We start from the raw sequence: 25,250 nt of genomic DNA, 5'->3' as shown, positions 1-25,250 counted from the left end.
AATTATAAATAAAGATTTCTACACATAGAAGTAATCATCAACTTAAAGTGCCCTCTTTGCGGATTGTAATAGAGATCCATCTGGATTCATGAAATTAATTCTAAACATTTTTTCAAAAAAAATAAATCTTTAACATCAATATTTATGGAACATGTCCACAAAAAAAATCGAGCTGTCAACACTGAATATTGCATTATTGCATTTCTTTTCAGTTTATGAACTTACATTCATATTTTGTTGAAGTATTATTCAATAAATATATTTATAAAGGATTTTTTAATTGTTGCTATTTTTAGAATATTAAAAAAAAAAATCTCGCATACCTTCAAGTACCCCCAGGGCAATGTTCCCTCCAATTTCTCATATGTGTGAGCAAACGCCAAAACTCCTTAAGCATTCAGTGGCGCACATGTGAGCGACGGCAGACGTGCACAGTTATGCGCTTATCTTTTTATTCGATTTTGTGTGCCGGCTAGATTTGCCGTTTGCAGAGGACGCGTGAGCAGTGTGCAATTGGACAGGCGCGTACCTTAGAGGGAACGTTGCCCCAGGGGTAAGCGTACCCCCATTTGAGAACCACTGTTTTAAAAAATTGATTTAAAAAAAAAAAAAAAAAAGAATCTTAAAATCACAAGTTGATTAAATGCTGACAGTGTAGAAGACTCAAAACGTCACAACTTGTTTTGCAATATCTGAAAAAAGCTGCTGCAAATTCAGGCATGTTATGCTCCAACAATAAAAAAAAATAAAAAAATGTAAAAATCAGCAAATTCCTAAAGGAACTGCTGAGTAACATCCTAACATTGTGACGGCCACTGAAAGACGTCTAAGATTCTCCATTCCACTACAATTGACAACATGACATATACTTTATGACAATACATTGGCCCTTACATCTCGGCGGTATTGCTGAAGAGAATGATCTAAAGCAACACGTGACAAAGAAGTTGGAAAAGGTGGCAATAAATACTGATAAAGTTGAGGAATGCTCATCAAACACTTATTTGGAACATCCCACAGGTGTGCAGGCTAATTGAGAATAGGTGGGTGCCATGATTGGGTATAAAAACAGCTTCTCAAAAAATGCTCAGTCTTTCACAAGAAAGGATGGGGTGAGGTACACCCCTTTGTCCACAACTGTGTGAGCAAATAGTCAGTTTAAGAACAACAGTTCTCAAAGTCCAATTGCAAGACATTTAGGGATTTCAACATCTACGGTCCATAATATCATCAAAAGGTTCAGAGAATCTGGAGAAATCACTCCACGTAAGCGGCATGGCCGGAAACCAGCATTGAATGACCGTGACCTTTGATCCCTCAGACAGCACTGTATCAAAAACCGACATCAATCTCTAAAGGATATCACCACAAGGGCTCAGTAACACTTCAGAAAACCACTGTCATTAAATACAGTTTGTCGCTACCTCTGTAAGTGCAAGTTAAAGCTCCACTATGCAAAGCAAAAGCCATTTATCAACAACATCCAGGAACGCCGCCGGCTTCTCTGGGCCTGAGATCATCTAAGATGGACTGAGGCAAAGTGGAACAGTGTTCTGTGGTCTGACGAGTCCACATTTCAAATTTTTGGGGGATATATTCGACATCGTGTCATTCGGACCAAAGGGGAAGCGAACCATCCAGACTGCTGAGTAACATCCTAACATTGTGATGGTTACTGAAAAAAGTCTAAGATTCTCCAGAAGGCCAGGTCCATTTCACTACAATTGACAACATGACATATACTTTATGACAATACATTGGCCTTTACATCTCGGCGGTATTGCTTAAGAGAAAGATCTAAAGCAACACGTGACAAAGAAGTTGGAAAAGGTGGCAATAAATACTGATAAAGTTGAGGAATGCTCATCAAACACTTATTTGGAACATCCCACAGGTGTGCAGGCTAATTGAGAACAGGTGGGTGCCATGATTGGGTATAAAAACAGCTTCTCAAAAAATGCTCAGTCTTTCACAAGAAAGGATGGGGTGAGGTACACTCCTTTGTCCACAACTGTGTGAGCAAATAGTCAGTTTAAGAACAACAGTTCTCAAAGTCCATTTGCAAGAAATTTAGGGATTTCAACATCTACGGTCCATAATATTATCAAACGGTTCAGAGAATCTGGAGAAATCACACCATGTAAGCGGCATGGCCGGAAACCAGCATTGAATGACCGTGACCTTCGATCCCTCAGACGGCACTGTATCAAAAACAGACATCATTCTCTAAAGGATATCCCCACATGGGCTCAGGAACACTTCAGAAAACTACTGTCATGAAATACAGTTAGTCGCTACATCTGTAAGTGCAAGTTAAAGCTCTACTATGCAAAGCAAAAGCCATTTATCAACAACATCCAGAAACGCCGCCGGCTTTTCTGGGCCCGAGATCATCTAAGATGGACTGATGCAAAGTGGGACAGTGTTCTGTGGTCTGACAAGTCCACATTTCAAATTGTTTTTAGAAATATTCGACATCGTGTCATCCGGACCAAAGGGGAAGCGAACCATCCAGACTGCTGAGTAACATCCTAACATTGTGATGGTTACTGAAAAAAGTCTAAGATTCTCCAGAAGGCCAGGTCCATTTCACTACAATTGACAACATGACATATACTTTATGACAATACATTGGCCTTTACATCTCGGCGGTATTGCTTAAGAGAAAGATCTAAAGCAACACGTGACAAAGAAGTTGGAAAAGGTGGCAATAAATACTGATAAAGTTGAGGAATGCTCATCAAACACTTATTTGGAACATCCCACAGGTGTGCAGGCTAATTGAGAACAGGTGGGTGCCATGATTGGGTATAAAAACAGCTTCTCAAAAAATGCTCAGTCTTTCACAAGAAAGGATGGGGTGAGGTACACTCCTTTGATCCTCAACTGTGTGAGCAAATAGTCAGTTTAAGAACAACAGTTCTCAAAGTCCATTTGCAAGAAATTTAGGGATTTCAACATCTACGGTCCATAATATTATCAAAAGGTTCAGAGAATCTGGAGAAATCACACCATGTAAGCGGCTCGGCCGGAAACCAGCATTGAATGACCGTGACCTTCGATCCCTCAGACGGCACTGTATCAAAAACAGACATCATTCTCTAAAGGATATCCCCACATGGGCTCAGGAACACTTCAGAAAACTACTGTCATGAAATACAGTTAGTCGCTACATCTGTAAGTGCAAGTTAAAGCTCTACTATGCAAAGCAAAAGCCATTTATCAACAACATCCAGAAACGCCGCCGGCTTTTCTGGGCCCGAGATCATCTAAGATGGACTGATGCAAAGTGGGACAGTGTTCTGTGGTCTGACAAGTCCACATTTCAAATTTTTTGGGAAAATATTCGACATCGTGTCATCCGGACCAAAGGGGAAGCGAACCATCCAGACTGCTGAGTAACATCCTAACATTGTGAGGGTTACTGAAAAACGTCTAAGATTCTCCAGAAGGCCAGGTCCATTCCACTACAATTGACAACATGACATATACTTTATGACAATACATTGGCCCTTACATCTCGGCGGTATTGCTTAAGAGAAAGATCCCATTACTCAATATGCAGCTGTGCCTGGAAAGAGACCGAATACAGAACATCTTGCATTCGCTGAGGGGAGGAGGAGGAAGAAAAAAAAAAATAGATGCGACAAGCATTTATCAATCTTACATTAGGAGAACGCTAATCTCAGCCCCAAAATGACACACAGCTGCTCTCCCCGGTGTGCTTGTCTCCTTTCAGCCAACTTCAAATCAATTTCAAGCTCCAATGAGATATATATGTAAAAACTTTAAACGGCAGCGCTTCAATATTTAGCGTGGCGCGAGAGGCCTTCAGCTCTGAAGCCGTGAACACAGACTCGACAAATTCTAACAGCCATTGTGCTTTTTCGTCTCGCTCTTTTCTCTCCGAGACGAGCGGCTTTGTTTGGCACATGCAAACGTCTCAGCGCCGTATTGACAGTTGGATGAAAAGCAAAAAAAAAATAAATAAATAAACAACGACAACAGTTGCTGTGTTGTCGTCTTCTTTGCAACTTGAAGTCCCCGCCAGCCCCCCCAAGCAAACTAAAGGGAAAGAAAACACATCAGTCATTCTGCAAGCACTGCGGCTTGCTCGCACTTAAGGACAACATCCAAAAGCGGCATTGTCCTTTAGAGACAAGCGAGGTTTGTTTGCTCCACTCGACTTAACGATCGACCCAAGTGTCGCCATCACTGTGCTCGGCTGGGCGGGAGTAAACATCTGGATGAACGGAGAAGGATGGGAATTCACTGCGTGGCTGATGATCAAGCAGACGTCTGCTTGGCCGCCGCTCATCCGCATCGTTTCCTTTAGTCTAGCCGACAAGTAAATAAGCGTTTTATTCACTTGTTTTGGTTGTTTACATGTCAAGGATGCCGGGGAGCTTAAATAAAAAAACACACACACTTTTGAAACATTTCAAAGCCAGAGTAATTCAGTACAACCCGCGTGAGCACTAAACAGGGTCGTCATGCCATGTGTCCTGTTCCGGTGTCAAGCAAATAAACACCAGGAATTCTAATTGGATTAAAAAAAAAAACATTGGCATTAAAGGCCTACTGAAACCCACTACTACGCAGTCTGATAGTTTGTATATCAATGATGAAATATTAACATTGCAACGCATGCCAATACGGCCTTTTTAGTTTACTAAATTGCAATTTTAAACTCCGCCCGGAAGTATCATACTAATACGTCGCAGAGGACATTTTGTTCCAGCCCCGTTTCCAGCTATACGTGGTCTGTTTTCATCGCATAATTCTACAGTATCATGGACATCTGTGTTGCTGAATCTTTTGCAATTTGTTCAATGAATAATGGAGACGTCAAAGAAGAAAGCTGTAGTTGGGAAATGGTGTATTGCGGTCGCCTTTAGCAACACAAACAGAGCCGGTGTTTCATTGTTTACATTCCCGAAAGATGACAGTCAAGCTTTACTATGGAACAGAGATGTCAAGCGAACAGGGTTGGATTGGACCACATACACAAAGTACAGTGTATTATGCAGCGATCATTTCGAAAGATCGTGTTTCGAAGAGGGTCCCTGGCGAAGGGCAGAGATGGGCAAAGCCACCACCCGTCGACTGGTGCTGAAGAACGGTGCGGGTCCGACCTTTAGGTTGTACAGGTACGACCATATAATCTCACTAAAACACTAATTACACAATAAGCACATAAGGGATTTTCCAGAATTATCCTAGTAAATGTGTAATAACATCTAAATCGTGCGCTCGTCATTTTTTTTCTTCTAGTCCTTCACTCTCACTTTCTTCATCCACGAATCTTTCATCCTTGCTCAAATTAATGGGGAAATCATCGCTTTCAGGTCCGAATCGCTCTCGCTGCTGGCAGCCATGATTGTAAACAATGCGAGGATGTGAGGAGCTCCACAGCCCGTGACATCACGCGCATATCGTCTGCTACTTCCGGTACAGGCAAGGCTTTTATTAGCAACCAAAAGTTACGAACTTTCTCATGGATGTTCTCTACTAAATCCTTTCAAAAAAAATATGTCAATATCGCGAAATGATCAAGTATGACACATAGAATGGACCTGCTATCCCCGTTTGAATAAGAAACTCTCATTTCTAGTAGGCCTTTAAAGGGGAACTGCACTTATTTTGGAAAACATACAGTCATGGTCAAAAGTTTAAATACAGGCTGTGTTGAGTTTCCAATAATTTCTACAACTCTCATTTTTTTTGTGGTAAGAGTGATTGGCGCACATACCATATTTTTCGGAGTATAAGTCGCTCCGGAGTATAAGTCACCCCTGCCGAAAATGCATAATAAACATATATAAGTCGCACTGTAGTATAAGTCGCATTTTTTGGGGGAAATTTATTTGATAAAACCCAACACCAAGAATAAACATTTGAAAGGCAATTTAAAATAAAGAATGGTGAACAACAGGCTGAATAAGTGTACGTTATATGAGGCATAAATAACCAACTGAGAAGGTGCCTTTTATGTTAACGTAACATATTAAGGTAAGAGTCATTCAAATAACTAGAACATATAGAACATGCTATACGTTTACCAAACAATCTGTCACTCCTAATCGCTAAATCCGTTGAAATCTTATACGTCTAGTCTCTTACGTAAATGAGCTAAATAATATTATCTGATATTTTACGGTAATGTGTTAATAATTTCACACAAGTCGCTCCTGAGTATAAGTCGCACCCCTGGCCAAACTATGAAAAAAACTGCGATACTTGACACAAAAAACATTGATGAAGTTAGGTTCTTTTATGAATTTATTGTGGGTCTACGGAAAATGTGACCAAATACAGCAACATACATGATCAATGTTGGTGATGTAGAAACTGAGAACCACCAAAAAGCTGCTGGAACACAGATGTCAGTGTCCAAAGTCAAGCATTTTATGCATCGCCATGGACTGAGAGGCTACCATGCAAGAATGAAGCCCTTGTTCCAGAAGCGACACCTTAAGGCTTGTCTAAAGTTTGCTGCTGATCATATGGACAAAGATAAGACCTTCCGGAGGAAAGTTCTGTGGTCAGATGAAACAAAAATTGAGTTGTTTGGCCACAATACCCAGCAAATATGTTTGGAGGAGATAAGGTGAGGCGTTTAACCCCAGGAACACCATCTTACCGTCAAGCATGGTGGTAGTAGTATTATGCTCTGGGCCTGTTTTTCTGACAATGGAACTGGTGCTTTACAGAGAGTAAATCGGACAATGAAAAAGGAGGATTACCTCCAAATTTTTCAGGACAGACTAAAATCATCAGCCCAGAGGTTGGGTCTTGGGCACAGTTGGGTGTTCAAACAGGACAAAGACCCCAAACACACGTCAAAAGTGGTAAAGGAATGGCTGAATCAGTCTAGAATTAAGGTTTTAGAATGGCCTTCCCAAAGTCCTGACTTAAACGTGTGGACAATGGTGAAGAAACAAGTTTATGTCAGAAAACAAACAAATTCAGCTGAACTGCACCAATTTTGTCAAGAGGAGTGGTCAAAAATTCAACCACAAGCTTATGAATGGCTACCAAAAGCACCTCATTGCAGTGAAATTTGCCACGGGACATGTAACCAAATATTAACATTGCTGTATGTATACTTTTGACCCAGCAGAATTGATCACATTTTCAGTAGACCCATAATAAATTCATGAAAGAAGCAAACTTCATGAATGTTTTTTGTGACAAACAAGTATGTGTTCCAATCACTCTATCACAAAATAATAAAAGTTGTAGAAATGATTGGAAACTAACGACATCCATGACATTATGTTCTTGAATGCAGGACAAGGGACAAACGGTAGAAAATGGACGGATGGATAAGTGTATGTAAACTTTGGACCACGACTGCACAAATACACACATTTATATACATATACATTGAATAATATTAATAATATTGTTTGTTTTATGTACTTGAAGACCCCACGCCAATTGTTATTTTTAGAACGTAAATGTGGAGAGGCGGAGCCGACGGGCCGACGGCGGGGCTGGACACGCTTTGGCCCTGCTCAAGATGGCGGCCAGGAGGCGGAGAATGCGGCGTAACGAAGAGGCGGGGCGTGCCGGGAGCGACGCCGCAGCAATCGAGATCAGGTGTGTGGCTCACAATCTGCCTATCTCCTCGCAGTGTATAAAAGGGGAGAAGGAAGAAAGATCAGGGAAGGAGAGGTGGAGTGTCCGCAGCACTGCAGGAGAGAGAGCAACGATCAGAGAGCGAGCCACAGAGCGACAGAGAACAGCACAGACAAAGACGACGACACGGCAGCTGAAAAGCGGAAGAGGAGCGGAGGAGGAGCTAAGACAGCGACCGACCGACACTGCAGCTTTATTTGAAAAAATAAAGAGTCAAACCTGTGCGAAGCGATGTCGTTCCTGGGTGGTCCAAGCAACTCACACTACGACGGCAAGAGTCGGTCAGAGTAAAATCTGGGTATTATCTTCGACCCAACTCTCTCCTTTGAGTCACACATTAAAAGCGTTACTAAAACGGCCTTCTTTCATCTCCGTAATATCGCAAAAATTCGCTCCACTTTGTCCACTAAAGACGCCGAGATCATTATCCATGCGTTTGTTACATCTCGTTTCGATTAATGTAACGTATTATTTTCGGGTCTCCCCATGTCTAGCATTAAAAGAATACAGTTGGTACAAAATGCGGCTGCTAGACTTTTGACAAGAACAAGAAAGTTTGATCACATTACGCCTGTACTGGCTCACCTGCACTGGCTTCCTGTGCACTTAAGATGTGACTTTAAGGTTTTACTACTTACGTATAAAATACTACACGGTCTAGCTCCATCCTATCTTGCCGATTGTATTGTACCATATGCGTTCAAAGGACTCCGGCTTATTAGTGATTCCCAAAGCCCAAAAAAAGTCTGCGGGCTATAGAGCTTTTTCATTTCGGGCTCCAGTACTCTGGAATGCCCTCCCGGTAACAGTTTGAAATGCTACCTTAGTAAAAGCATTTGAGTCTCACCTTAAAACTCATTTGTATACTCTAGCCTTTAAATAGACTCCCTTTTTATACCAGTTGATCTGCCGCTTCTTTTCTTTTATCTCCTATGTCCCCCCCTCCCTTGTGGAGGGGGTCCGGTCCGATGACCATGGATGAAGTACTGGCTGTCCAGAGTCGAGACCCAGGATGGACCGCTCGTCGGGACCCAGGATGGACCGCTTGCCTGTGTATCGGTTGGGGACATCTCTACGCTGCTGATCCGCCTCCACTTGGGATGGTTTCCTGTGGACGGGACTCTTGCTGCTGTCTTGGATCCGCTTTGAACTGAACTTTCGCGGCTGCGTTGGAGACCTGCTCGACACCCATTGCTTTCGGTCCCCTAGAAGGGGGGGGCTGCCCACATTTGAGGTCCTCTCCAAGGTTTCTCATAGTCAGCATTGTCACTGGCGTCCCACTGGATGTGAATTCTCCCTGCCCACTGGGTGTGAGTTTTCCTTGCCCTTTTGTGGGTTCTTCCGAGGATGTCGTAGACGTAATGATTTGTGCAGTCCTTTGAGACATTTGTGATTTAGGGCTATATAAATAAACATTGATTGATTGATAAAATAATCGACCATTGGTTTTTAAGAGCATATTTCTTTTACAGCATTGTTTTGATATAGTCCGAGGTTATAGAACACTGCCGCTCTGAATGTACAGTATAGTTACCTCGTGTCAGCTGATACTGCAGTTTAAATTCTGTGTAAAAAGATGTTGAAGCACAGGAATCTTAAATATTTGACACATGGAAACAGTTTTCAATGAAATAGTGAATTTAGAAGTAGTTCAAGTGTCATCCTGGCATTGAGTTGGTGTCGAGAATTGTGGAAGTGAATAGGCATCGGTATGGACTACTGAAATGCTGGTATCGTGAAAACCCTACTTGTCAACTCCTTCGTTATCTGAACTGTAGTCCGGTAATGAATATGCGTGACTGCATGGTGATTTTGATATCATTGCCATGGCGAGGGGCACACTGCGAGAGCTGGTGGAGCGGCAGAGTCAAACATTATTCATCATTTAGACCAACTGGAATGCAGTAAAATGCAATGCAGGCCAGCGGGCCTCCAAACAGAGGATTCCCGGAATGTCGTGGCTGGCGAGCGAGCGAGCTTTGCCATGAATAACACAACAAATGAAACACTGATGCGCGCACAGCCGCATGCGTAGGGAGGGCGGCGGTGGCGGTGGGGCGAACAAACACAGGCGTGTGACATCAGAACCGGGCTCGAGGACTTGTACATTTGAATTATTGAGATCCTCTGTGATGCCTCTCGTTGTGCCAGCGTGGGTCAAAAGTGAAGCAGGAGGGGCTGAATCAACAGGGGGGGGGGAGGGATTAAGGACGGCCTTGATGGATGCAGGGCGCACGCGGCGACCATCAACACACAAGTCAGCCCCTCGCCGAGTTTTACATGTTAAATGTTTAACAGGGAGCCTCTCAGTAAAGGAGCTTCAAAGCCTGCAGCCGACGGGAGAGGGCCGGTTGGACGAGGGGGGGTGGGTGCACAGAGGCTGCCGCTTGTCAGTTGCCTCACGCCACGGTCTTTTACTGCAAGATGATGCACACTCTAATGCCACTAGTGATCACATACTTCCATGCCTCTCTGCACATCTATCCATTAAACAGGTAGAGACTTTTCCTTTGGTCCGAAAACACTCATTAAGCTTCCCTTGCCGACTTCCATGTTGCCGGTTAGTCTGCGAATAATTACAGCGATGACCCAAATTAGCCCGACGTAACCTTGTGCGCGTGTTACAACAAAATCCAACACCCATTAATAATTAAACAGAATAAGCAAAGGCGCTGGGTTATTTATAGAAATATGAAAGAGCAAAACAAAAACGCAAAAATGGGGGTTAATAAGTGAATTGTTTTTACAAAAAGTTGGGTCAATGTATAAATTATACATTTGTAAAAGTACTGATTAGGGGTGTAACGGTACACAAAAATTTCGGTTCGGTACGTACCTCGGTTTAGAGGTCACGGTTCGGTTCATTTTCGGTACAGTAAGAAAACAACAAAATATATACTTTTTGGTTATTTATTTACCAAATTTATAAACAATGGCATAACTTACAAAGACACACAGGGTCCATTACCAGGGTTAATGTGGTCAACATGAATAAAATAAAAACTAAATAAGATAAGGCTCAGAATGGTTTCTTAACAAAACCTTTCTACATATAAAGTGCTTTTTTTGATTGGTTGAGACTTTTATTAGTAGATTGCACAGTACAGTACATATTCCGTACAATTGACCAGTAAATGGTAACACCCCAATAAGTTTTTCAACAGTTCGTCAACCTCAGAACCGAACTGAAACCCCCGTACCGAAAAAGTTCAATACAAATACACATACCGTTACACCCCTACTACTGATTGAACTACTGTCAGAACTACAGAGAATCGATTCACATAAAATCAAACGGTGCCATATTTCGATACTTTCACTACTTGCAACGTCCTTTGCTGGTTGTAGACGACACTGACTCAAACACTTGGCAAGGAAACAATCACTCAAGCAGCACTCAGAGTTCTAAACTGCCTCCAGGTAAAGTTACAATTTCCAATGTCAATAAAACAAGTATGCCTGATAAAAAATGCTCAAACGTAAACAAAAGCTTCAGTTGTTCAAATCAATCAATCGTTTATTTATATAGCCCTAAATCCCAAGTGTCTCAAAAAAGGGCAAGGAAAAACTCACAACCCAGTAGGATGTCAATGTGAATGACTATGAGAAACCTTGGAGAGGAGACACCGGATGCAATGGACGTCGAGTGGGTCTAACATGATATGGAAATCATTGCTTCATCAAAGGCCTTCACACTTATGTTATTTTGCATCTTTTTTCATCTATTTATTCTTCTTATTTCGCTTCCACTCCATATTTTGGTCAGCCGTAACTCCCAAACTAACAGCCTGTGTTTGGTTGAACAAAAAGCAGCAACAATTGAAAACTATAGCAAAACGATATTGGAAAAAAATATGTATATATATCTTAATGCCAATTACTAATGACTGGTTTCTATTTAAATACAAATTCAACATTTTTGGGGATTTTTAATTTTTTTTAAAGAAAATTAATGCATCATCAGGAATATTGCAAATCATATAACATGACAGTGACCACACCACCACAATTATATTGTCATTCTGGGGAAAACCCAGTACTGATTAGCATTAATTATTTTACATGGCGATTTTAACACCTCCAAATATGGATATGAAAACTACAACTAAGATGCACCCTACTACCAAATAGCTGATTTTCAATAAATACAATACTTTTTAGACATGTCCAATGATATCGGACTGCCGATATTATCAGCCGATAAATGCTTTAAAATTTAATATCGGAAATTACCAGTATCGGTTTCAAAAAAGAAAAAATGTGATTTATTAAAACGCTGCTGTGTACACGGACGTAGGGAGAAGTACAGAGCGCCAATAAACCTTAAAGGCACTGCCTTTGCGTGCCGGCCCAGTCACATAATATCTACGGCTTTTCACACACAAAAGTGAATGCCAGACATACTTGGTCAACAGCCATACAGGTCACAATGAGGGTGGCCATATGAACAACTTTAACACTGTTACAAATATGCGCCACACTGTGAACCCACACCAAACAAGAATGACATCCACACTGTAACACAACGGAACAAATGCCCAGCCACCCTTGCAGCACTAACTCTTCCAGGAGGCTACAATATACACCAACCGCTACCACCGACCCCCCATCTCAAATCCGGCCACCTCAAACCCCCCATGCTCTCTCAGGGAGAGCATGTCCCAAATTCCAAGCTGCTGTTTTGAGGCATGTTAAAAAAAATAATGCACTTTGGGACTTCAATAATAAATATGGCAGTTCCATGTTGGCATTTTTTTCCATAACTTGAGTTGATTTATTTTGGAAAACATAATAATGTGTTAATTCCGCGACTGTATATATTGGTATCGGTAATTAAGAGTTGGACAATATCGGGATATCGGCAAAAAAGCCATTATTGGACATAATACTTATAGTATAAAAGCTTTGTTGTGAACGACAAAAAACAACTTGCACATAACATTAATGGCAAAGACTACTTCCTGACTACAGCAACACCACTTAGTCTGTACACTACTACGATCCAAGGTCTTCGAATTGTCTAATATATAATACTTGCAAATGAGACTGTAATAAAAAAGATACAACAACTGGACTGCACCATTATCATTTCAGCTCATTTAAAAAAAAGAGATTTTATTACTAAACAATTAACATTTATTAACACACACAAAAGAGTAACAGTACATTTGGGAGTCTTGGCGAGAAATGGCGCCAATGAGACACTTGAAAACCATCTTTCTTTGAAACAGCTGGACTTTTTGGTGACAAACGTCAAAAACACGTAAACGACGGGGCACAAATCAAGCAGTGATTATGGCGCGGCTTTAACAAGCTGAGTCAAGGCGCATCAATTTTGGAAGTTCCCTTGTTATTTGAGAGCGAGGAAAAAGGGCACACAAAAGAAGGCTTGTCAGCCAGCAGCCATCCTCTCAGCAGGTTCTTCTTGTGACAGCTCGTCATTGCACACACGACAAGGTCTGATCAATATGTGCCCATTCTGCATGTGCACGCAGCCAAACAACCACAAAGTGATGTCGGAGAGAGAGTTACTGCATCTATACCGTGCGCCCTGATGCCTCGCTGATGGCGCCTCCTCCGTCTTGCTGCGGGCAGCACACAGCTCCAGGCCCTGACAGGGGCACAAGCTGGCACTCTGGGGAGATTTCAGCCACCGTCCTGGACTATTGTCACTGCAAGTCACAGCGGACTTGGGCTGCCGGCAGCATATATGTGACTTGGGGTTGGCGCCGGTAACATTAACTGACTCCCTCGCCGCTCTTTCCGCCTGAACTGTCCCCACAGAGGCAGGACAGCGGGGCCCGATAATGAGGCGCCGTGGCTTCCTCCCTGGACGTGCACACACACAATCACAAGCGCACACACACACACACATAACCCAGATCTCACCACAGGCAGGCTGCCTCCAACCATCACATGGCTTTGTCTTGTTGGTCAGTGCGGGGAGTTAATAACGATGCTGGCCTTTAAATAATACAGCTGTGGCACAGTGTCACATCACTCTTGTCTCTTTGGCCGGCTGACTTTATCTCAACCCAAAGTCCAACTCGGGTCACACTCATACTGATTCTGGGAATGCAGCGACTACCAAGTCGAGATTGAGGATATTCAACTAGCGGCCCACAGCCCATGAGTTGAGTTTGAGTTTATTTTGAACATGCATTCATACAACATATACATCACAATTTTCATTTTCTCTTTTAAACCTGTTTGAAAGGGAGTAGGAAGAAGCGGAGCCCATTTCCTTTACATATCAGTTGCTAACACTGACTGTTTGCTTATTGAATGGCTCCCCACTAGCTGACGCCAAGGTGGTCCATATAGGGCAGGGGTTGGCAAACTTTACCACTCAAAGAGCCGTTTCGACCTGTTTCACAAAATGAGGAAGACAATGGGAGCCGCAACTATTCCCACCAACATCTGCTAGTGGTCACCCAGATGACAAGAATAAGGGCATGCTATGAAGCCATTGCCTTAAACACCTTCTACAACATGTACAAACTGCTTGCGCACACGACTGGAAGGCATACTGGGTGACACAGAGTACACTGACGGTTGTGATATAAACAACTTTAACACTCCTACTAATATGCGCCACATTGTGAACCCACACAAAAGAAGAATGACAAACACATTTCGGGAGAAAATCCTCACAGTAACACAACATAAACGCAACAAAACCATTACCCAGAATCCTTTGCATCCATGACAGTCCCTGACTATGTTATACACCCCGCGAGCACCAAACCCCGCCCACCTCAACCACCTCGTGCCATTATTTAGATTTTTGTTTGTTGATGGCCAGTCTCCAATGAACTGGCATCAGCCTGAGGGGTGACACTTCTAAACCCACAGCAAAATAAACCCCTGCGGACCACAATATGGAGGTTTTTGTTCATATGGCGTGCCAAGTGTGATCAAGTTAATACAACTAATATTAACATTGACAGAAAGCTCTGCCAGTCTAGATCAGTGGTTCTCAAATGGGGGTATGCGTACTCTTGGGGGTACTTGAAGGTATGCCAAGGGGTACGTGATAGTTTTCAAAAATATTCTAAAAATAGCAAAAATTTAAAAATCCTTTATAAATATATTTATTCAATAATACTTCAAAAAAATATGAATTTAAGTTCAGAAACTGTGAAAAGAAATGCAACAATGCAATATTCAGTGTTGACAGCTAGATTGGTTGTGGACATGTTCCATAAATATTGATGTTAAAGATTTATTTTTTTGTGAAGAAATGTTTAGAATTAAGTTCATGAATCCAGATGGATTTTTATTACAATCCCCAAAGAGGGCACTTTAAGTTGATGATTACTTCTAAGTGTAGAAATCTTTATTTATAATTGAATCACTTGTTTATTTTTCAACACGTTTTTAGTTATTTATATATCTTTTTATTTCCAAATAGTTCAAGAAAGACCACTACAAATGAGCAATAATTTGCACTGTTATACAATTTAATAAATCAGAAACTGATGACATACTGCTGTATTTTACTTCTTTATCTCTTTTTTTCCAACCCAAAATTCTTTGCTCTGATTAGGGGGTACTTGAATTAAAAAAATGTTTATAGGGGGTACTTAACTGAAAAAGGTTGAGAACCACTGGTCTAGATCAAGGTCTACACCAAGGGTCACCAACCTTTTTGAAACCAAGAGCTACTTCTTGGGTACTGATTAATGCGAAGGGCTACCAGTTTGATACACACTTAAATAAATTGCCAGACATAGCCAATTTGCTCAATTTACCTTTAATAAATAAGTCTATATATATATATATATTTAAAAAATGGGTAATTCTGTCATTCCGTCGTACATTTTTTTTCCTTTTACGGAAGGTTTTTTGTAGAGAATAAATGATTGAACGGTTTAAAAGAGGAGAAAACACACAAAAAATAAAAATAAAATTTTGAAACATAGTTTATCTTCAATTTCGACTCTTTAAAATTCAAAATTTAACCGAAAAAAATGAAGAGAAAAAGTAACTTATTCGGATCTTTTTGAAAAAAAATAATTTTTCCTGATTAAGATTATTTTTGAATTTTGATGACATGTTTTAAATAGGTTAAAATCCAATCTGCACTTTGTTATAACATATGACAAATTGGACCAAGCTATATTTCTAACAAAGACAAATCATAATTTCTTCTAGATTTTCCAGAACAAAAATTTTAAAAGAAATTCAAAATTCTTTGAAATAAGATTTAAATTTGATTCTACAGATTTTCTAGATTTGCCAGAATATTTTTATTTTATTTTAATCATAATAAGTTTGAAGAAATATTTCACAAATATTTTTCGTCGAAAAAACAGAAGCTAAAATGAAGAATTAAATTAAAATGCATTTATCATTCTTTACAATAATAATAAAAAAAAAAATACTTGAACATTGATTTAAATTGTCAGGAAAGAAGAGGAATTAATTTAAAAGGTAAAAAGGTTTATGTTATTAAAAATCCTAAAATCATGTATAAGGTTGTATTTTTTCTCTAAAATTGTCTTTCTGAAAGTTACAAGAAGCAAAGTAAAAAAATAAATGAATTTATTTAAACAAGTGAAGACTAAGTATTTAAAATATTTTCTTAGATTTTCAAATTCTATTTCAGTTTTGTCTCTCTTAGAATTAAAAATGTCGAGCAAAGCGAGACCAGCTTGCTAGTAAATAAATAAAATGTAAAAAATAGAGGCAGCTCACTAGTAAGTGCTGCTATTTGAGCTATTTTTAGAACAGGCCAGCGGGCCACTCATCTGGTCCTTACGGGCTACCTGGTGCCCGCGGGCACCGCCTTGGTGACCCCTGGTCTACACGGTCAACAATGGGAACCATTGTTTGTTAATGCTACTAGGACTGAATTTCTATCGGGTTGGGATCCAAGTCCATTGTGAATGACCAGATGCTAGAATGTATTGTTACAGGTTGTCCAACTCTCAGCGTGTGGCTCTGCTTTGAACGGTGTGGGGGTGCGCAGTGTTACCTGCAGGAGGCAGCGCTCCTTGAAGACGTAGCCGATGAGCTTGTCCAGGTGCATGAGACACTGGTGGTAGCGGACGTGATGGGTGAGGACGGGCAGCATCATGGCGTGCTGTGGGAGCACAAAGAGAATGATCAAGAACGCGGCACAGAAGGGGGGGAAAAAACCTGAGTGGGGCTCAAGTCTAATATGAAAGAGGATGGACAGCAGCGTGTTGCAGGCGAGTGTGTGATGAGGAGCTTGACAGAAGCAAAGGGTGAGAGTTGATAGGAGGAGGGGACTGAGGGAGAAATCAATCAGTCAGTCATTATTTATTAAGAGGTGCTAGGCAACACAGATGAAATGATCACAAACCCAATATCTGCGGCGTGGAATGACAGACAGGGGGGAAATTCACTTTCGGGGCGGGACGGTGGGATCGAAGCCCATTTCGCACATGTTGACACACTTATTCTCACACAAACACCGACAGCTGAGCCTGGCTGTGTGAAATGAAAAGAAGCTGGTGCCGGGAGAAAGTGAAAATAACGGCGGGCTGGAGAGCAGCCGGCGGTCGGCGAAAGAGGCTCCATCATTAGTGGCGGTTCACACGGAGGCGGCCGCGAGACACCGAGATGGCAAAGGCGGTTTGGAGCGCATTAACCTCCGAGCCAACACATGAGAGGAGCCCAGCGTCCGTGTTTTAATTAGCGCCACAGGGCAGGGCGAGACCGGCGGCATCCAGAGGTGTTGACAAGGAGCCCGGGGGGCCGTCACGGGGCCCGTCACAAGGGTCCCCGCGATGACACACTTCTGTAGAATTGTTAAACAGCCAATTAACAATACCAGAATGATATTATGCGCCTCAACTGTGTTGATTGTTTGTCACTAAGGCAACTAAGTCCCTTTGATTCCAGCGTTAGCTCTGTGACGAAAACAGAAGATCCAGACAGACTGAAGCAGGATCTTAAAACTTTTTAGAATCACTGAACACTGTCAGTTATTCCCCCATACATGCCACAAGCCACACTAACATAAAGTGACACATTATGCAGTCAAGGCAGATGGCTGCCCTCGGTATGTCTGCCACTTCAGGAGGTGTTTGTCAGTGACTTTATTTCCACCTTGATTTAGTGAATTATATTTATGTAGCGCTTTTCTCAAGTGACTCAAAGCGCTTTACATAGCGACACCCAATATTTAAGTTACATTTAAACCAGTGTGGGTGGCACTGGGAGCAGGTGGGTAAAGTGTCTTGCCCAAGGACACAACGGCAGTAACTAGGATGGCACAAGCGGGAATCGAACCTGCAACCCTCAAGTTGCTGACACGCCCACTCTACCAACCGAGCTCAGCCCGCCTTCATACTTGTGGTGCAGTACTCAGGTCTAGACCAAAAGGATAGAACTACTTGGTGATGTAAGCAACACCTTAGAGGGGATTTGCACTTTGTTAGAATTTTGAAGTGAAGTGAAGTGAAACATATTTATATAGCGCTTTTCTCTAGTGACTCAAAGCGCTTTACATAGTGAAACCCAATATCTAAGTTACATTTAAACCAGTGTGGGTGGCACTGGGAGCAGGTGGGTAAAGTGTCTTGCCCAAGGACACAACAGCAGTAACTAGGATGGCACAAGCGGGAATCGAACCTGCAACCCTCAAGTTGCTGGCACGGCCGCTCTACCAACCGAGCTATGCCGCCCTTTTGCCTATCATTCACAAGACAAAAAGAGAGATATTTTTCTTTTTGTATGCAGTCTAAGTTGTAAAATACTGCAAGTATTGCATATTGTATCTGTGTTTAGAGAGTATCATATTTTTCGGACTTTAAGTCACAGTTTTTCTCATAGACGTGTGAAATTATTAACACATTACCGTAAAATATCAAATAATATTATTTAGCTCATTCACGCAAGAGACTAGACGTCTAAGATTTCATGGGATTTATCGATTAGGAGTGACAGATTGTTTGGTAAACGTATAGCATGTTCTACATATTATAGTTATTTGAATGACTCTAACCATAATATGTTACATTAAAGGGGAACATTTTACCACCAAACCTATGCAAGTGTCAATATATATCTTGATGTTGCAGAAAAAAGACCATGTATTTTTTTAACCGATTTCCGAACTCTAAATGGGTGAATTTTGGCGGATTAAACGCCTTTCTGTTTATCTGTCTTGTAGCGATGACGTCAGAACGTGACGTCACCGAGGTAACACATCCGCCATATTCATTTTCACATTACAAACACTGGGTCTCAGCTCTGTTATTTTCCGTTTTTTCGACTATTTTTTGGAACCTTGGAGACATCATGCCCCGTCGGTGTGTTGTCGGAGGGTTTAACAACACTAACAGGGAGGGATGCAAGTTGCACCACTGGCAAGAAGATGCGAAAGTGTCTGCCGCCAGACCCCCATTGAATATACCAAAGTGTCTCCACATTTGACCGGCGATGCTAAGGCCGACATGGCACAGAGATGTATGGATAACCTGCAGATGCATTTGCAACAATAAAGTCAACGAAATCACAAAGGTGAGTTTTGTTGATGTTGACTTATGTGCTAATCAGACATATTTGGTCGCAGCATGACTGCCAGCTAATCGATGCTAACATGCTACGCTAATCAATGCTAACATGCTATTTACGCTAGCTGTATGTACGTTTGAAACTAGATACCCACATTTAATGCGAAACAAACACTTATCAATCGACAAATTTAAGTTGCTCCAGTGTCACAAGATGCGAAAGTCCTGATCGTTTGGTCCGCACATTTTACCGGCGATGCTAATAAGGCAGCCATGCTATGGGCCACTTCATTAGGTACACCCATGCTATGGCCGAATAGCTTCAAAAGCTATTCGCTCAATAGTTTCAGTTTCTTCTTCAATTTCGTTTTCGCTATCTGCCTCCATACTCCGACCATATGTTTCAATACATGACTAATCTGTTGAATCGCTTAAGCTGCTGAAATCCGAGTCTGAATCCGAGCTAATGTCGCTATATCTTGCTGTGGTAACCGCCATGTTGTTTGTATTGGCAGCCCTGTATGACGTCACAGGGAAATGGACAGTCACATGGGGCGGTTTAGCTCGGTTGGTAGAGTGGCTGTGCCAGCAACTTGAGGGTTGAAGGTTCGATTCCCGCTTCTGCCATCCTAGTCACTGCCGTTGTGTCCTTGGGCAAGACACTTTACCCACCTGCTCCCAGTGACACCCACACTGGTTTGAATGTAACTAAGATATTGGGTTTCACTATGTAAAGCGCTTTGAGTCACTAGAGAAAAAGCGCTATATAAATATAATTCACTTCACTTCACATCGCAAATAGCGAAAATCAAGAACTTTAAAGCTTTTTTTAGGGATATTCCGGGAGGTGTAAAATTTTGAAAAAAACTTTGAAAAATAAAACAAGCCACTGGGAACTGATTTTTATTGTTTTTAACCCTTTTGAAATTTTGATAATGTTCCCCTTTAACATACCAGGCACCTTCTCAGTTGGTTATTTATGCGTCATATAACGTACACTTTTTCAGCCTGTTGTTGTTCACTATTCTTTATCTATTTTGAATTGCCTTTCAAATGTCTATTCTTGGTGTTGGGTTTTATCAAATACATTTCCCCCGAAAAAATGCGACTTATACTCCAGTTCTACTTTTATATGATTTTTTTCCTTCTTTATTATGCATATTCGGCAGGTGCAACTTATACTCCGGAGCGACTTGTACTCCCAAAAATACGGTAGCTTAAATGAGCTTCCCCCACTTAAAAGATTGGCAGCTACCACTGGTGTATGAAAAGTATAGATATACTCTAGTTAGACATATGTATGTTTTTGTGTGTATATGTACAGTCGTGGTCAAACATTTACATACACATGTGAAGGACATAATGTCATGGCTGTCTTGAGTTTCCAATAATTTCTACAACTCTCCATGGTGGTCGTAGTATAATGCTCTGGGCCTGTTTTGCTGCCAATGGAACTGGTGCTTTACAGAGAGTAAATGGGACCAAGAAGGAGGAGAATTATCTCCAAATTCTTCAACACAACCTAAAATCATCAGTCCGGCGGTTGGTTCTTGGGCGCAGTTGGGTGTTCCAACAGGACAGTGACCCCAAACACATGTCGAAAGTGGTAAAGGAATGGCTAAATCAGACTAGAGTTACGGTTTTGGAATGATCTTCCCAAAGTCCTTACTTAAATCTATTAAGAACATGTGGACAATGCTGAAGAAACAAGTCCATGTCAGAAAACCAACACATTTAGCTGAACTGCACCAATTTTGTCAAGAAGAGTGGTCAAAAATTCAACCAGAAGCTTGAAAATGGCTACCAAAAGCGCCTTATTGCAGTGAAACTTGCCAAGGGACATGTACCGGTAACCAAATATTAACATTGCTGTATGTATACTTTTGACCAAGCCTTTCAGTAGACCCATAATAAATTCATAAAAGAAGCAAACTTCATGATTTTTTTGGGTAACAAAGTAGTATGTGCTCCAATCACTATCAAAAAAACAAAACAAGAGTTGTAGAAATGATTGGAAACTCAATACAGCCATGACATTATGTTCTTTACAAGTGTATGTAAACTTTTGACCATGACTGTATACAAGACTACTGTTCATACTAAGAATATCCATATTTTGGGGTTCAAAAAAAAGAATCACAATTATGTTGTGCAAAACAAAATATTGTTTCAATGTACAATGTGACTTCAAAGTTACACACATTTCTGTTAACAATTTAGGGTGAAATGTTGCCACACTTTACTTGTTTTTACCTGCAATGTTGTTGCAAGTGGCTCGCTTCAGTCCGGATAACACGGGTAATGATGTCATAGACCTATTTCGTTGTTGGTTTTTGTCATTTGTATTTCAACTGAATTAAATATGGCATTGTTTTTGTGCAGTTTTAGCTCTCCCGTCCAAAGGCAAAACCTAGTAACTCACTTATAGCTGATTTTGAGAAAACAAAGGAAAAACAATCTATCTTGATGCTGTCTTACAAAGATCTACAAAGTCATCAAACGTATAGATGTTTTCTTGAGCTTTCATTTTCTTGCCGATTGAGCCATGGATTGAATCTGCTCTCATGAACGTGTGCCCTTTCTCCAGATATTTGATCACAATCTCGGGTGGGCCCCATTCTGCGTTTGCACATTGGGCAAGAGCCGTGTACAGCGTCCAGTTTTTATTTTGACCTCCACAGTTATCTGCCCAAAAGAGTATGCAGGGGGAAGAATCAAGAACAATACATTTAATGAAGGTGCTTGCAACGTCCTGGGCCAATCTTCCAAATATCCCCTCGTGCCATAATATCACATAATCAGGTTGACCGTCGGCCCCCATTCGTGCAAATGTCTCATGAAAGACAATAAGGCGACAGACAAAGAAGCTCCGTTTGTTCCCTTGAGATACTAGGTTTCTCTGTTGTATCTACGCGGTTATGTGGTAGTTGCTAGGTCCTGCCATGCGCGTAACAGCTTACTTACGGAACAAATTACAATATCGCATACACTAATGTAAAGCATATCACCTAGGACAGGGGTAGGGAACCTATGGCTCTGGAGCCACATGTGGCTCTTTTGACGACGACATCTGGCTCTCAGATAAATCTTAGCTGATATTGTTTAACAGGATAATTAATGATGAATTCCACTGGTAATCACAGTGTTAAAAATAACATTAAAAAATACATAAAACTTTCTCATGCATTTCAATCCATCCATCCGTTTCTACCACACCTGTTCAAGAAGTCGCATTGATGGTAAGAAGTATTTTATTTATTATTGGTTAGCTTCGGAACAACAATGTTATTAAAAAGAATTAGTGAAGTGAATTATATTTATATAGCGCTTTTCTCAAGTGACTCAAAGCGCTGTACATCTCCATCCATCCATCCGTTTATTCCCTATGGAGTCACGGGGGGGTGCTGGAGCCTATCTCCGCTACAATCGGACGGAAGGCGGTATACACCCTGGACAAGTCTCCACCTCATCACAGGCGCTTAACATAGTGAAACCCAATATCTAAGTTACATTTAAACCAGTGTGGGTGGCACTGGGATGTAAAGTGTCTTGCCCATAGACACAACGGCAGTGACTACGTTGGCGGAAGCTGGGATCGAACCTGGAACCCTCAAGTTGCTGGCTCGGCCACTCTACCAACTGAGCTATACCATCCCTACATAAGAGGCTTAACATACTCGTAAAATGTTGGTCTTACCTAAAAATGCTTGCATTTAGTTGTATTCAGTGTTAAAAAATATTGTATGGCTCTCACGGAAATACATTTTAAAATACTTGGCTTTCATGGCTCTCTCAGCCATAAAGGTTCCCAACCCCTGACCTAAAACGCCAAAATTATTATCAGCTCAGTTTTGACCAAGATTGAGTTACTGGGTTTTGCCTTTGGACGGGAGAGCTGATGACCTTCAACATGTTTACTTGACAAAATGTACACTATTCTGGAGTCACACTGATGAGCAACACGATAGATCGCAGCAAACTTCACGTGCACTATATTCTGCAGAGCCACACACCTTGCCTCTTTTTCAGAGAATCAAATAAGCCTACTTTTTTTTCTTTCTTTCTGCGAATGCTCGATAGCCTTCACACGCACTGATGAAGGACGCCACAGGACAACAGCAGTGAATCACGGCGAATATTCCCCCATCTCTTCCTCCAAAGTGAAGGCCAGACTTTGGCACCGCTTTTCAAGTAAAACAACCTTGGCGCTGTCAAGCTATGTCAATCACGACGAGGCCCATTTTATTACGAATTGCTTTTCTGAATAAAATAAAAGTTTTGGGGGGGATGGCGTCGTGACACGTGGTGCAGAGTGGTAGCGCCGCACTTTCGGCCTGAAATTATTCATGAACCAATTAGTCGCAGCAGTCCAGCTTGAAGCAAATATAATTGGGTGGCAATTATGGATCGGATCCTCTTTGCTAGACCTTGCTGCAAGAGAGGTCTGGCTTATGAGACTAGAACTCGCTGTCATGCCTCTCCAAATGTGGGCATCAGCTGTAGGCGATGGCCGCTGCGTGCAGGCTCGCAAAAAAGAGGATCACGCGCGACCGGGGTGCCAATTAGTCCATTACAGCTGACGGGCAAGAACAATGGTGAGCCGGTGGAAGAGACAATCCGCAGAAATAAAAGCAGACAATGAACAGGTGTATCGATTTGTGTGTTTCTGTGAAGCCTGGGGTTTGATCAAACTAGCAACAGGGTTAAGCTGCGTCATGTCAGGAGAGGAGGGGCAATGGGGGCACTTTAATACTTTTTCAATCCATCCATCCATTTTCTACCGCTTGTCCCTTTTTGGGGTCGCAGGGGGTGCTGGAGCCTATCTCAGCTGCATTTGAGCGGAAGGCGGCGTACACCCTGGACAAGTCGCCACCTCATCGCAGGGCCAACACAGATAGACAGACAACAGCACAACAACATTTTCAAAAGAATATGGCGGCTCTGGTCCATGTTCGTCCTTCGTTTTCGAAGATGACCGGGTGACTTCAGGTTGATTTGTGTGTGCGAAGATGGCTGATGAGGCCAATCCTTGCACGGAATGACCGGCTGCAGTGAGGGCAGGTTATGGCTGGGGGGTTGGCTGGCTGAGAGGGAGGAACAGTTTCTTGTCTTGCGGAGCTGTCGCTTCTGTTCAGCTTCATGGATCCGTTTTTCCTCAAAGTCTGCTACACCATGCCAGACTGCAGAGCGCCAGTTTGAACGGTGTTGGGCAACGGCTTCCCAGGTCTCTGGGTCCAGACCACAGCCCTTGAGACTGGTTTTTCGGGTGTCCTTAAAGCGTTTCCGCTGTCCGCCGCGTGAGCGCTTTCCATGGTGCAGTTCACCGTACAGAAGTGGCTCCAGTACCGACCTCTCGACTCCCGAGTGATGCAATAGTTTGGTCAGCGACTGCATTTGGCTATTGGTGAGTGAGTACAACTTTATCTCAACATACACCAACCTGCTTGAGAACCTATAGCTCTCCTAGCAGCGACTTTATCACTAATCTCATCTGTTCATGTTGTGCAGTTCTGTTAGCGACTTAGCACAGCAGGTAGCGATAGCTGCTCTCTGCTGCTCGGTGTGTCAAATGTTAAAGGCCTACTGAAACCCACTACTACCGACCACACAGTCTGATGGTTTATATATCAATGATTAAATATTAACATTGCAACACATGCCAATACGGCCTTTTTAGTTTACTAAATTACAATTTTAAATTTCCCGCGAAGTGTCCTGTTGAAAACGTCGCGGTATGATGACGCGTGCGTTTGACGTCACCATTTTTCTCCAGCCCGATCCAAGCTATAAGTAGTCTGCTTTAATCTCATAATTACACAGTATTCTGGACATCTGTGTTGCTGAATCTTTTGCAATTTGTTCAATTAATAATGGAGAAGTCAAAGTAGAAAGATGGAGGTGGGAAGCTATTAGCCTTTAGCCACAAAAACACAGCCGGTGTTTCTTTGTTTAAAATTCCCGAAGGTGAAGCTTTACTTTGGAACAGAGCGGTCAAGCGAACATGGTTCCCGACCACATGTCAACCGGCAGGTTTTGGTGAGAAAATTGTGGTAATAAGTCGGTTCTTACCGTACTTATGAGCGGAGCTTGCGTCCTACTGCAGCTGCGGACTATAAT

General features: G+C 41.9%; 1 protein-coding gene across 1 annotated transcript in view; it reads right to left on the bottom strand.

Annotated features, from left to right (window-relative positions):
• drosha (drosha ribonuclease III) overlaps nucleotides 1-25,250 on the bottom strand; it is a 370,040-nt gene that overhangs the window by 260,159 nt on the left and 84,631 nt on the right. Inside the window, exon 17 of the mRNA XM_061921522.1 lies at nucleotides 16,625-16,732. Coding sequence (XP_061777506.1) covers nucleotides 16,625-16,732 — 108 coding nt within the window. The remainder of the gene's footprint in view (nucleotides 1-16,624; nucleotides 16,733-25,250) is intronic.

The sequence above is a fragment of the Nerophis ophidion genome, linkage group LG15 (genome assembly GCF_033978795.1).
Source record: "Nerophis ophidion isolate RoL-2023_Sa linkage group LG15, RoL_Noph_v1.0, whole genome shotgun sequence".
NCBI lineage: Eukaryota > Metazoa > Chordata > Actinopteri > Syngnathiformes > Syngnathidae > Nerophis > Nerophis ophidion.
The sequence above is the reverse complement of the archived record's forward strand: the minus strand, read 5'-3'. Positions and strand labels throughout refer to the sequence as shown.